At 46.6% G+C, this 14,916-nt stretch overlaps 1 protein-coding gene across 1 annotated transcript in view; it reads left to right on the forward strand.

The window, feature by feature from the left end:
• Nucleotides 1-633: 633 nt before the first annotated feature.
• The window catches only part of DIABLO (diablo IAP-binding mitochondrial protein), a 54,425-nt gene continuing 40,142 nt past the window's right edge, over nucleotides 634-14,916 (forward strand). Inside the window, exons 1-4 of the mRNA XM_063964465.1 lie at nucleotides 634-853; nucleotides 2,440-2,663; nucleotides 3,088-3,202; nucleotides 10,807-10,935. Of these exons, the coding sequence (XP_063820535.1) occupies nucleotides 2,461-2,663; nucleotides 3,088-3,202; nucleotides 10,807-10,935 (447 nt within the window). The 5' untranslated portion in view covers nucleotides 634-853; nucleotides 2,440-2,460. The remainder of the gene's footprint in view (nucleotides 854-2,439; nucleotides 2,664-3,087; nucleotides 3,203-10,806; nucleotides 10,936-14,916) is intronic.

Consider the following 14,916-nt stretch of genomic DNA (forward strand, 5'->3'; position numbering starts at 1 on the left):
GGGTGGAGAGAGCTGTAAGTGACACAGGGTGGGATCCCTGTGTCACTTACAGCTTTCTCCACACCTGGGTGGGAGCCCTGTGTAACTTACCTAATGAGGGTCTAGAGAGAGACACACACACACACACACACACACAGTCCTCCTAAGTCCTGTCCCAGTGTGTAAGTAGTACAGAGGCTGCTGCTATTTTTGCATGTGACAAGGTAAATTATTCATTTTATTATTCTATGTGTATTTTAAGGTTGGTTAAGTTGTCTTTGTTACACTACAAGAACATTTTATAAAATAGTTGTCTTTCAATTAGGTGGAGCTATAAACAGTACCCAGGCCTTATTAAACTATTAATTTAAATCTAGTATACACCATTGGGCTAAATGTCATATACACAATCCATACATCCCACCATGACCCATTCCAGGAGGGACACAATGCTCTCTACCTGGACTTCCTTCTTAAGTTTTGATTGCAATCACCTGTGTTGACACACCTTTCTTATCAATTAAATAGTTTAACACAGGTGACGCCAATCTAATATTAAGTGGGAAGTCCATGTAAAGAGCATGTTGTCCCTCCTGGAAGGGGTCATGTTGGGAGGTATGCACAATCTTATACACAGCCCTCCCCACCTTCCACTGGGGCCCCCCTGTCTAAAGTGCCCCGGGCACCCCCAAGGCTTAATCCGGCCCTGCGGGCAGGGAGGATACCAGCAGTACCCATATTAGACTGGAAAGAACCACTGCAGTGTAGTGGCTGTCATGTGCGAAAGTGACAGGGCGGATATAAGCATGAGGGGAGTTAAGGCAGCCCGAGGAGCGACACAGCTACAGTGAACCATCATCAAACCAAGTAATAGGTATGAGTTATGGGAACATTAAGGCACACTCCGCACAGCACCCAGTGCCATAGAAATGGGGAGAGGGGGGTTTAGGAGCAACAGCACCTGCCTTTTCCTTTATCTCCTCACCCATCAACCCCTTCACTTGAAAACCAGTGCAAGCCGTCCTGGGGAGGGGGATGGGGGGAGGTTGGATGGGCAGTGGTAAAAAAACATTAGTCCCTGCCCCAGTGGAGCTTGCAATCTAAGCTTCCTACCACATGTACACTGGGTTGATCTTGTAGTCAGAAATGGAAAAACCTGGAGAATACCCATGCAAACACAGGGAGAACATGTAAATCGCATACAGACAGGACTTTGGCGGGAATCAATGCCAAGACCCGCGTTGCTGTGAGGCATCAAGTTAATAATTGTGCAACTGTGTTGCCAGTTAAGCTGGTTAGTTGAGACCAAGGGCGATTTTTCCATTACCAACACTAGGCAGTGTTAGTGGCACAGCAGCGGGGGGACTCATGGCATGCCCCCCCACCCCCCTCACATTCCATCGTGCCATCCAGCCCTAGGCGATCAGCACAGGACTGGTATCCCCCTTGGAAAGTGTTATGCATCATTGGCAGCATACTGTACCTCCACAACCATCTTGCTGTGAGCGGGTCAGTCTGGCTTTTCGGGCACTGTGTCGCCATCCCAACAGCAGAAAGCACTGTACCTATAAAATGTGAACATTTGGCTGGGCATGCGTGACCTTATCGGCTCATGAAAGCCCAGTATAGGAGCACATATAACCCTTTGTGCTCTGCTGACATAGTCCAAGTTCTCAGAGGGACGAGAAACCACAGTGCATCAGAAGACCACAGAAGGTATTTCTTTTTGGGTTTCTGGATGATAGGTCGACACCAAATGGTAATCATGTATATGGACAACATGGTCAAAAGGACGACAGGTTCAAATGGTCGACATGACAATGGTCTACACAGCATATGGTCAACATGAATTTTTTTATATCCATTTTTCAACTTTTTCATACTTTACCATCCACGTGGACTACAATTGGGAACGGTAACCTGCCTTCTTCGCTCACCATGCGGTACACTAATTGGGTTTCCACGTGCTGCAAGTTAAAATCTGACACCAAAAAAACCTGAAGAACTCATGTTGACCTTTTCATGTGGCGACCATTTCCGTGTCGACCTTTTGGCCATGTCAATATATGATACCATAACCTTCTTTTTGAATAACTATAAAACCAGTACCATTTTAGCCCTGAAAGCACATGAAAAGTACCACTAGTATCAACATGATAGTCACATCTCTATGTGTGAAATTTAAAGTTTATGAATGTGTTGTTATACAATAATCCATTATAGAAAAGCAAAATAAAGTATTAACTTTACAATCACGACTCATACAAACGGGAGCATCTAAGGCAGTTACAAAAAGATCAGCCTCTTCTGCACCACGCAGGCTTTATTCAGTTTTACTAATGCCACTGCGATTATGACACAGCATTGTCTCAGATTAGCTGGAATACTCTATAATGTATATAATACAATAGCTACATGCTGACATTAGTACGTAACACTAATGCAATCCACTTGTTTCAGCCTCTTGCAGCATACACAATCATGCGACTCTCCCTCCCAGAGCTGACTCAGTCAGCACTCAACACAGCAGCAACGACGACGCTACCCCGCAATGACCCCCTCCAGGCCTCCGTCCAAGTAGTGTGCCAGATATTGGAAAGACGTTGCACGTCACATCCTGCTGCCACCAGTAAGATGGCGTCTGTCAGTAGAAGAGTCTTCTGGAGTGTTTCCTATCTCCTCAGGTACAGGGATCTGATCAGTATCACCTTATAGAGAGTTCTTAATAGTGTAGCTATTAACCCATAAGTTATTATATTGTGTTACTCCTAAGGGAGAAGAGAGGTGTGGTACTTGTAGTCACACCAGGAAGTGTGGGTCAGGGGCTCTAGCAGCTCTTGTATTAGTTACCATTGCTAGCCTCCTAACTGCTGATTGTAATAACGGTGACTGCCCATGTCAGCATAACTAATGCCCTTTTATGTGCTGCTTCTCAGATCTCTTTATTCCTGCTGTTTATATTAATGTACAACTGTTTTATATGACACATAGAAGGGAATGGTACAGTTACATCGGCATCTGCAAACATTAGACCGTAAGGTGGCATTGTTATATTGCCACAATATTGTTCCATCTTATATATTCTCAATATTTATGTTCCTGCTTTAGGCAAACCTTCCCAGTCGTTCCGAAAAGGTACTTTCCCAGCATTTTAAACCGTTCCTGGCGTCAGGTGTTCTCAGTGGGAATTGGAACAACTTTGTGTGCTGTTCCTGTTGGACAGGTAATGTGGGAGTTCCTCTTCTGCGCTCAAAGAAAAAAAAATGACCTTATCTTACAGGGAAGTTAATGTCATGTTTGTTTCATTTTTAATTAGCTTTAAACATTTTGTGTTGGATTTTCAGTGTATAGAGGCAGCTAATTGGGGTGAGATTTTCATTTTATAATGCTAAGTGAGAATGTCAGATGTTCTGGATACATTTACAACTGTGACTGCTGGCCTGGTACATTACTTATTTAGAGATCCTACATGCTTATAAAGTACTGTGCAGTTGTCTTTACATGCTTGGTAAGAACAGTAGTGTCCAGAACGATACAAGTTCTACCGTACAGATACTCAGAATGTTATTATATTCCCATGACAGACACACTGGATAAATTGCAGTTTTCTTCTTAGCTACAGTACAGTATGTCTAGGAATCATATGCACCCCAGTAGCTTAAGTGTTTTGCTTTTCTGCCCTGACCATCGGAATATCCTGTCATGTGACTGTTCAGAGCGCACTGTGAATGGGCATATGTGATAATGGGGTATACAGAAAATAAAGTGCTCTTTCTTAGAGCCACCATAGGATCCTGTCACTTTATATTTCTCTAACGTCCTAGTGGATGCTGGGGACTCCGTAAGGACCATGGGGAATAGACGGGCTCCGCAGGAGACAGGGCACTTTAAGAAAGAATTTGGATACTGGTGTGCTCTGGCTCCTCCCTCTATGTCCCTCCTCCAGACCTCAGTTTGAATCTGTGCCCGGACGAGCTGGGTGCTACTTAGTGAGCTCTCCTGAGCTTGCTATAAGAAAGTATTTTGTTAGGTTTTTTTTTGTTTTCAGAGAGATCTGCTCGCAACAGACTTTCTGCAGCGTGGGACTGAGGGGAGAGAAGCAGCCCTACTCACTGAAGATAGGTCCTGCTTCTTAGGCTACTGGACACCATTAGCTCCAGAGGGATCATACACAGGATCTCACCCTTGGTCGTCCGATCCCGGAGCCGTGCCGCCGTCCCCCTCGCAGAGCCGGAAGACAGAAGCCGGTGACAGAAGCAAGAAGACTTCAAAAGCGGCGGCAGAAGACTCCAGTCTTCAAACTGAGGTAGCGCACAGCACTGCAGCTGTGCGCCATTGCTCCCACATTAAACCCACACACTCCGGTCACTGTAGGGTGCAGGGCGCAGGGGGGGGGGGGGGGGGGGGCGCGCGGTGCGGCGCCGCCCTGGGCAGCAATTAGGAACCTCTTGGCAAAAAGTAGCATATATACAGTTGGGCACTGTATATATGCATGAGCCCCCGCCATTATTTTACACACAAACGCGGGACAGAAGCCCGCCGCTGAGGGGGCGGGGCTTCTTCCTCAGCACTCACCAGCGCCATTTTCTCTCCACAGCTCCGCTGAGAGGAAGCTCCCCAGGCTCTCCCCTGCAGAAACACGGTAGAAGAGGGTAAAAAGAGGGGGGGCACATAAATTAGGCGCAAAAAGCTTTATATGCAGCAGCTACTGGGTTAACACTAAGTTACTGTGTGATTCCTGGGACATATAGCGCTGGGGTGTGTGCTGGCATACTCTCTCTCTGTCTCTCCAAAGGGCCTTGTGGGGGAACTGTCTTCAAAAAGAGCATCCCCTGTATGTGTGTGGTGTGTCGGTACGCTTGTGTCGACATGTTTGACGAGGAAGGCTATGTGGAAGCAGAGTGGGAGCAAATTAATGTGTGGTCGCCGCCGACGGCGCCGACACCTGATTGGATGGATATGTGGAAGGTTTTAAATGATAATGTTAATTCCTTGAATAAAAGGTTGGATAAAGTTGAAACCTTAGGACAGTCAGGGTCTCAGCCCATGCCTGATCCTATGTCGCAGAGGCCGTCAGGGTCTCAGAAGCGCCCACTATCCCAAATTGTTGACACAGACACCGACACGGAGTCTGACTCCAGTGTCGGCTATGATGATGCAAAGTTACAGCCTAAATTGGCTAAAGCTATACGTTATATGATTATAGCAATGAAGGAGGTGTTGCACATCACAGAGGAAACCCCAGTCCCTGACAAGAGGGTTCATATGTATGGGGGAAAAAAGGCAGGAAGTGACCTTTCCCCCTTCACATGAGCTAAGTGAGTTATGTGAAAAGGCTTGGGAATCTCCAGATAAAAAACTGCAGATTTCCAAACGGATGCTTATGGCGTATCCTTTCCCGCCAACGGACAGGTTACGCTGGGAATCCTCCCCTAGGGTGGACAAAGCTCTAACCTGCTTATCCAAGAGGGTAGCCCTGCCGTCACAGGATACGGCCACCCTAAAAGATGCTGCGGATAGAAAGCAAGAGGGTACCCTGAAGTCCATTTACACACATTCAGGTACCTTACTAAGGCCGGCAATTGCGTCGGCCTGGGTGTGTAGTGCTGTAGCAGCATGGACGGATTCCTTATCTGAGGATCTGGATACCTTAGACAAGGATACTATATTAATGACTCTGGGGCATATAAAAGATGCTGTCCTGTATATGAGAGATGCTCAAAGAGACATTAGCCTACTGTGCTCTAGAATAAATGCAATGTCGATTTCTGCCAGAAGGGTCCTGTGGACTCGGCAATGGACAGGCGATGAAGACTCAAAAAGGCACATGGGGGTTTTCTCTTACAAGGGTGAGGAATTGTTTGGGGAGGGTCTCTCGGACCTGGTCTCCACAGCTACTGCTGGAAAGTCAAATTTTTTGCCATATGTTCCCTCACAACCTAAGAAAGCACCGTATTACCAAATGCAGTCCTTTCGTTCACAAAAAGGCAAGAAAGTCCGAGGTGCGTCCTTTCTTGCCAGAGGCAAGGGTAGAGGAAAGAAGCTGCACAACACAGCTAGTTCCCAGGAACAGAAGTCCTCCCCGGCTTCTACTAAATCCACCGCATGACAGGCGGAGCTAGGCCCGGTGGGGGGCGTCTCCGAAATTTCAGCCACAAGTGGGTTCACTCCCAGGTGGATCCCTGGGTAATAGAGATTGTGTCTCAGGGATACAAGCTGGAATTCGAAGAGATGCCCCCTCACCGATACCTCAAATCGGCCCTGCCAGCTTCCCCCTTAGAGAGGGAAATTGTGTTAGCTGCAATTCACAAATTGTATCTTCAGCAGGTGGTGGTCAAGGTTCCCCTCCTTCAACTAGGAAAGGGTTATTATTCGACCATGTTTGTGGTTCCGAAACCGGACGGTTCGGTCAGACCCATATTGAATTTAAAATCCCTGAACATATACCTGAAAAGGTTCAAGTTCAAGATGGAATCGCTCAGAGCGGTCATCGCAAGCCTGGAAGGGGGGGATTTTATGGTGTCTCTGGACATAAAGGATGCATACCTTCATGTCCCCATTTATCCACCTCATCAGGCGTACCTCAGATTTGTGGTACAGGATTGTCATTACCAATTCCAGACGTTGCCGTTTGGTCTCTCCACGGCACCGAGAATTTTTACCAAGGTAATGGCGGAAATGATGGTGCTCCTGCGAAAGCAAGGGGTCACAATTATCCCATACTTATAAAGGCGAGGTCCAGAGAGCAGTTGCTGATCAGCGTAGCACGCTCTCGGGAAGTGTTACAACAGCACGGCTGGATTCTAAATATTCCAAAGTCGCAGCTGATTCCTACGACGCGTCTGCCCTTCCTGGGCATGATTCTGGACACAGACCAGAAGAAGGTTTTTCTCCCGACGGAGAAGGCTCAGGAACTCATGACACTGGTCAGAGACCTCTTAAAACCAAAACAGGTGTCGGTGCATCACTGCGCGCGAGTCCAGGGAAAGATGGTGGCATCATACGAGGCCATTCCTTTTGGCAGGTTCCATGCGAGGACCTTTCAATGGGATCTGTTGGACAAGTGGTCCGGATCACATCTACAGATGCATCGGCTGATCACCCTATCCCCCAGGGCCAGGGTGTCTCTTCTGTGGTGGCTGCAGAGTGCTCACCTTCTCGAGGGCCGCAGATTCGGCATTCAGGACTGGGTCCTGGTGACCACGGATGCAAGCCTCCGAGGGTGGTGGGCAGTCACACAGGGAAGAAATTTCCAAGGTCTGTGGTCAAGTCAGGAGACTTGCCTTCACATCAATATCCTGGAACTAAGGGCCATATACAACGCCCTAAGTCAAGCGGAGACCCTGCTTCGCGACCAATCGGTGCTGATTCAGTCAGACAACATCACCGCAGTAGCTCATGTAAACCGCCAAGGCGGCACAAGGAGCAGGATGGCGATGGCGGAAGCCAACAGAATTCTTTGCTGGACGGAGAATCACGTAAGAGCACTGTCAGCAGTGTTCATTCCGGGAGTGGACTACTGGGAAGCAGACTTCCTCAGCAGGCACGACCTCCACCCGGGAGAGTGGGGACTTCATCAAGAAGTCTTCACGCAGATTGCAAGTCGGTGGGAACTGCCACAGGTGGACAGGATGGCATCCCGCCTCAACAAAAAGCTACTGATGTATTGCGCCAGGTCAAGAGACCCTCAGGCGATAGCTGTAGACGCACTAGTGACACCGTGGGTGTTCCAGTCGGTTTATGTATTTCCTCCTCTTCCTCTCATACCCAAGGTGCTGAGAATCATAAGAAAAAGAGGAGTGAGAACAATACTCATTGTTCCGGATTGGCCAAGAAGGACTTGGTATCCAGAGCTCCAAGAAATGCTCACAGAGGACCCATGGCCTCTGCCTCTAAGACAGCACCTGTTGCAACAGGGGCCCTGTCTGTTCCAAGACTTACTGCGGCTGCGTTTGACGGCATGGCGGTTGAACGCCGGATCCTAGCGGAAAAAGGCACTCCGGATTAGGTTATTCCTACGCTGATAAAGGCTAGGAAGGACGTGACGGCTAAACATTATCACCGTATATGGCGAAAATATGTTGCTTGGTGTGAGGCCAGGACAGCCCCTACGGAGGAATTCCAGCTGGGCCGGTTCCTTCACTTCCTACAGTCGGGAGTGACTTTGGGCCTAAAATTGGGTTCCATTAAGGTCCAGATTTCGGCCCTATCCATTTTCTTTCAAAAAGAACTGGCTTTTCTTCCTGAAGTCCAGACGTTTGTAAAAGGAGTGCTGCATATTCAGCCTCCTTTTGTGCCTCTAGTGGCACCTTGGGATCTTAACGTGGTGTTGAGTTTCCTGAAGTCACACTGGTTTGAGCCACTCAAAACCGTGGAGTTAAAATTTCTCACGTGGAAGGTGGTCATGCTATTAGCCTTGGCTTCAGCTAGGCGTGTGTCAGAATTAGTGGCTTTGTCACATAAAAGCCCCTATCTGGTTTTTCATATGGACAGGGCAGAATTGCGGACCCGTCCACAATTTCTGCCAAAAGTGGTGTCATCCTTTCATATGAACCAACCTATTGTGGTGCCTGTGGCTACTCGTGACTTGGAGGATTCCGAGTTACTAGATGTGGTCAGGACTTTGAAGGTTTATGTAGCCAGAACGGCTAGAGTCAGGAAAACTGAGTCGCTGTTTATCCTGTATGCACCCAACAAGCTGGGTGCTCCTGCTTCAAAGCAAACTATTGCTCGCTGGATCTGTAACACGATTCAGCAGGCTCATTCGGCGGCTGGATTGCCGCTTCCAAAATCAGTAAAAGCCCACTCCACAAGGAAGGTGGGCTCTTCTTGGGCGGCTGCCCGAGGGGTCTCGGCATTACAGCTTTGCTGAGCGGCTACTTGGTCAGGTTCGAACACTTTTGCAAAGTTTTACAAGTTTGATACCCTGGCTGAGGAGGACCTTGTGTTTGCTCATTCGGTGCTGCAGAGTCATCCGCACTCTCCCGCCCGTTTGGGAGCTTTGGTATAATCCCCATGGTCCTTACGGAGTCCCCGGCATCCACTAGGACGTTAGAGAAAATAAGATTTTACTTACCGGTAAATCTATTTCTCGTAGTCCGTAGTGGATGCTGGGCGCCGTCCCAAGTGCGAACTTCTTCTGCAATACTTGTATATAGTTATTGCTTAAATAAGGGATATGTTTGGCTGCATCAGGGTTGATCTGATGCTCCGTTGTTGTTCATACTGTTAACTGGGTAAGTTTATCACAAGTTATACGGTGTGATTGGTGTGACTGGTATGAGTCTTGCCCTGGATTCCAAAATCCTTTCCTTGTACTGTCAGCTCTTCCGGGCACAGTTTCTCTAACTGAGGTCTGGAGGAGGGACATAGAGGGAGGAGCCAGAGCACACCAGTATCCAAATTCTTTCTTAAAGTGCCCTGTCTCCTGCGGAGCCCGTCTATTCCCCATGGTCCTTACGGAGTCCCCAGCATCCACTACGGACTACGACAAATAGATTTACCGGTAAGTAAAATCTTATTATTTATACAATGTAATAATCTGATTCAGTTTTCCCACTCTTTGTTTTTATTAAAGGTCACTTAACAGTATTAGACATTGGTAATATCCCTATTAATTGAAAGGCAACAAGTAAAGTAGAAACATCAAGGATGTGAATAAGTCACTAGCTATTGGTTTACTATAGACATTGATTATATCAGATGTCCAAGCTGTCTTGTTCATCGTGTGATGAATGCAGCACAAAGCAATACAGTACATTCTTGTGTAAATGTCAGTATCTATATCACCCTAGCTGAAAATGGAAGTACATACAGTATGTGATATGCCTGTGAATGCCACCACTTGCTTCCCTTTGCTTACAATATAGTATTAAATCTCATTATTCTTGTTAATCCAGATGAACAGAAAATCTGGAATACAGCAAAGTAAATTATTTGAGTTCACAATTTCTAGTGGATAGCCCCCCCCCCCCCCCCCCCAAATAAAAATAAAAATATATATTTAGAATATAGGGTGAAACATAGAAATGCTTTCTGAAATGTGGTTGAATAAATATATACACAGCATTAAGACTGGCAAAAACTGAAATTCCCATACTACCTGCGGAGTAGTGTGGCCCATGCCGTAAACCATGAAAGCTGCGACAGGACTGATGGAGCAGTTGGCCGCATGTACCACTTAAGGCCGGTGTCCCCATCACTTATGTTGTAGGGGACGAGTGTCCTCTTAGCTCTCTTCCTGACACCACTCCACATCTGTTTCCCATCCCTCACCAATGACTCTGATCTGATATGTGTTTACTGGCTTGCTGAATACAGGATCAGTGAACGCTGATTTATATCCTGTTATTACTAGGCAGCTCTTCCCCATACTCTCCATGCTGCATCTGGTTGTAATGTTTTGTAAATAGTTATCCTATGTATTTATGTACATAATTATTGTTTCCGAGGTACAGCACTGTGCAAACCTTGTAGCACCATTTAAATAAAAGGTAATAATAATAATAGATGCACTTATGGGGGTTTCCGGGGGTCCAACACCCCCCTTTAGACAGGCAAAGTAAAAACCCTGGTTACAGACATTCCTTCAATGCTGTTTTTAATTTGTAAATGACCAATTATCAAATAATCAAATGAACAAAGTTTGTTTTTCTAATATGGAAAGAAAACACATTTTTGTCTGTAGTCTCCTCTTTACCTTTTTCTTCATTATATTTGCTTAAACAGGATATTTCACAGTCTCTCTGAGTGCCAGCTATTATGTCATTTAATAAACTGAATCTTCTGCTTCTCCCCCCCCCCCCCCCCCCCCATATTTACCTGAAGAGGTCGGATCCAGCACTGTCAAATGAGTCTTTGATAAGAAGAGCGGCTTCTTTGGTAACAGATAGTGCACACACCTTCCTGTCACAGACTACGTATGCACTTATTGAATCGCTTACAGAATATACTAAGGTATGTAGTATATTGGGAATTTACAATATATATAAACTTTTTCAGCAAAATGGGGTTTCTCTGACACGCTCACATCCCATGCAACTGTACCGTCCTGCTCTGCCCCTGCACTCTTAGAGCAAGTCCATCCTGCACTTTTGTAGAATGCATTTCCTCCTCCTCCAGCCCCTGACTGGTCTCTGTCTGGTGACATCAATTTCGATTTTGCACCCCCAGAATGCTGTTCATGCTTTATAATACAATTAATATTGGTGCAAAGAGGGGAACTGAGGTCCCTCCGAGTACTATTCATTGAGTACAGGAATCAGTCCCCCCTGTGGACCGCCCATCTGCACTCTGTATGAGGGGGGCTAATGACCAAGTAGAATTCATGTTTGTGCACAATTGCTGATTATCACACAATGGATCGATTATCAGCAGACTTTGCATGTTCTGCAATCGTAATGCGCATGTGCGAAGGTGCCTTTGCAGTCTTGCTAGCAGTGAGGTTTACATTGCTATGTGATTGACGGGAAGCGAGCGTTTGGAGTTGTTAACTGGGAGTTTTTGGTGAATGCTTGGCAAAATACAGACACGTTATGGCCCTTTTTTGGGGGGAGGGGCGGGTATCCTCCATCAGCTGCGAGCTTGTACATACAAATACATGGCTTCTGTGTGGCTACTGCTGTGTTCAGTCTGCATAGCTAAAGGGCTACCCTTTACCTCGATGTTCCTCAACCTTGCGTATAGGCTGCAAATGTGTACGCAATTGCGATAGCGTTTGCGATGACTCTGGTGGGCGAATCAGTTCATTCCTGGGCGGCAGCTTGACTTGCTAACATAGACAGTACCGCAGTCAAAAAAAAAAAGTAGCATTTTCGTACAAACATAAATTAGGCCCTATGTCCACTGGGGGGTGATCTATGGACAGTAGTGATGCGGGGGATCAAGTCAAAGAAGGGTATAATTGGTGAGGGCTTCTATAAATGTAGGGAGTTTACTGCCACTGGGGGAAGGAGGGGGTTATTTTAATTAACCCATGGACACTGGGTAGGGTATCACTTGCTACTGGGGAAGCTATTGCCACTGGCTGTGTGGGGGATTATGCTTCTCTGGGGACCTATGGACACTGAAGAGTGCTAAACACCCCTTGGGATATTTTTCCACTAAAATACTTAAAGACCTATTTAAAAATGTTTTTAACTTGAATCAATAATTTTTCTATTTTTTTTTTTAAATAAGCATTTTTTTTATACATTTGTGCAAGAAGTTATTTCTTCCCATTTGCTTGTGGCAGTAAGTGGATCCAACCACAGTGAGTTATCTCTAATTGGTATAATCTTGTGTGGTCCTGGACTCTTTCTGCAAAAAAACCAGAAAAATTGCCACGTGGGACTGTGCAATCTGTTTTTATTTTCAGCAAGCACGTTATATTATTGGAAGTAAAGATACTTATGGCGCTCAGATGCTGCGTTTTCTTGCACTATGCAGGGTCAGCTCTGAGTTCCTAAAACACAAGCCTTGATATATACATGGAGCAGTGTCTGCGGTGTTCGCAGAGCGTATCATTGTTCATGTAGCAGGAGCTCAGCGTGTGCACTGGCGCCTGCGTGCAGCAAAGTACAGTGTATGAATTGCATGCTATATGCTATTATACATGGGCTCCCAAAGCATCTGTATGCCATTATAAAGCACACTGGTGTATCTTACTGCTGCTGTGGGTATCCTTTTACAGTAATGTGCGTAAAGGGCTCTAGTCATTTCTGCATATCATTATGTTTGTTACAAAACTTGTGTGTACCAATATTATATAACATGCTAGCAGCTACGGCATGTGCCATATCTGTCTTTTTTCTGTTACGTCCTAGTGGATACTGGGGAATACTAGATTACCATGGGGTATAGATTGGGTCCACTGGAGCCTGGCACTTTAAGAAACTAATAGTGTGTGCTGGCTCCTCCGCTCTATGCCCCTCCTAGCAGACCCAGTTTAGAAAATGTGCCCAAGGAGCCAGGGTGCATTCTGCTTGCTCTCCAGAGAGTTTTCTTCAGAAATGTATTTTAGTTTATTATTTTCAAGCACACTGGTTGGCAACCAGTCTGCCTGCGTCGTGGGACTTAAGGGGATGACCGAACCAACTTACGGTTCGTGATCCCAGCTGATAAGACACTGAGCTCCTGAGGTGATGTTCTCACACTCCCAGAGGGTGAGACCACGCCGGCAGCATGCCGCCACTCCTTAACAGATGCCGAATACAGACGCGGTGTGGTTAGTGTTACACCGGGGACCCGGTTAGCGGGTCCCCGGTACATGATGGCAGCATGAGGGACAGTGTTCACCCGGCTCCAGGCCGCGGTGCACACTGACTACCCAGACTGACAACAAGTAAACGGGGGCTATATACTCTCGTTTTACACACATTAAGGAGAAACCAGTATAAATACAATGCAGGGACTGCGCGCCATTATGGGGGCGGCGCTTCCCGGAGAGCGGGACCAGAAGTCAAACGGCGCTATTTCCTGCTGCTGCACAGGCTGCACATGGAGACTGCTCCTCCAGGACCCCTGAATCACCATTGTACAGTGGTACCAGGGGGTTATCGTGAGGGGGGAGCTCATTATCAGCGGTTTTACCGCTGTGTGGACAATTACACTCAGAGGTCACCCAGCGGGGCGTTGCTCAGTCTGTGGTGTAGTGTGCTGGTTCCCATATCTCTCTGTGTCACTCCATTCACGGTAGTCTGGGTTAGTTTGCATATCTCACGAATACTGCTGTGTTTTTCATACTAATCGGCGTACTTTCTGCTTAAGCATGTCTGCTAATAAGTCTGTGTGTACTTTATGCAAGGCTAGGTTTACACCTTCCTCACAGGGATCACTTATGTGTACCCAGTGCTCAATTCCTTCACAAGGTAGTGATGTACAGGCACCAGAGTGGATGGAATCATTTAAAACTATGATTTCCAATATTAATTCAGAGTTAGCTACGGCTAAGCAAGAAAGGCAAGCCCCAAAACAAACTATGGACATGTTTATGGTAACTGCTGCCGACCACAGACCGGCTCTTCAGCCCCCCCCCCATTGGCCTCTCACAAACGCACGCTCCCTCAGTTGTTACAATCTGACTCTGATTCTGAACTACCAGAGCTTGATTAGAGGGCTGCTTAATATCCCTAATAAAGAGGAAGAGCAGGAAGAGGAATTGTATTTTAATGTAAAGCCAAAGTCCTCAGCAACCTTTCCGGTTTCTAAAGAATTAGATTCCTTGGCCAGGGCAGCATGGATTAATCCTGAAAAGAAATGTATTACTCCTAAATGGGTGTTAAATTCATTCCCCTTCCCTACAGAGGATAGGAAAGTCTGGGAAACCCCACCAACAGTGGATAACTCTCTGTCCAGGCTATCACGTAAGATGGTTTTACCTGTACCTGGGGCTGTTTCCCTTAAAGACTTAGCTGATTGCAAAATTGACTCTTATATCCGTTTATACTGCAGCAGGTGAAGCCCAACGCCCTACCATAGTATGCGGCTGGATTTCTAGAGCCATGGTAAAATGGTCTGATGAAATTTTGAAAGGGTTGCTCACACTACCTCATGAAGAGATAGTTACATTACTACAACACATCCAGGATGCTGCAAACTTTGAGTGAGGCCGTTAAGGAACTTAGTATCATTAATGGCCGTACCACGGCTATGGCAGTATTGGCTCGTAGAGCTCTGTGGCTGCATCAATGGTCAGCGGATGCTGATTTAAAAAAAGGAGTTGAAAACCATCCTTTTACAGATGATTCCTTGTTTGGGGATATCTCAGGCAACTGCAGGTAAATCTACATATCTGCCGTCTGCTCCGTCACCTGCCAGGCGTCCCTCTCCTGGACCATCCCTGCAGTCCTTTCGAGTGGCCAGATTCAGAGGCAGGGCCAGAGGTGCCTCCAATGCTGCTAGATGATCTTGCAGTAAGTCCCGTAAACCAGCTGCTGCTAGACCTGCAGACCAGGCCTC

Source organism: Pseudophryne corroboree, chromosome 1, assembly GCF_028390025.1.
Source record: "Pseudophryne corroboree isolate aPseCor3 chromosome 1, aPseCor3.hap2, whole genome shotgun sequence".
NCBI lineage: Eukaryota > Metazoa > Chordata > Amphibia > Anura > Myobatrachidae > Pseudophryne > Pseudophryne corroboree.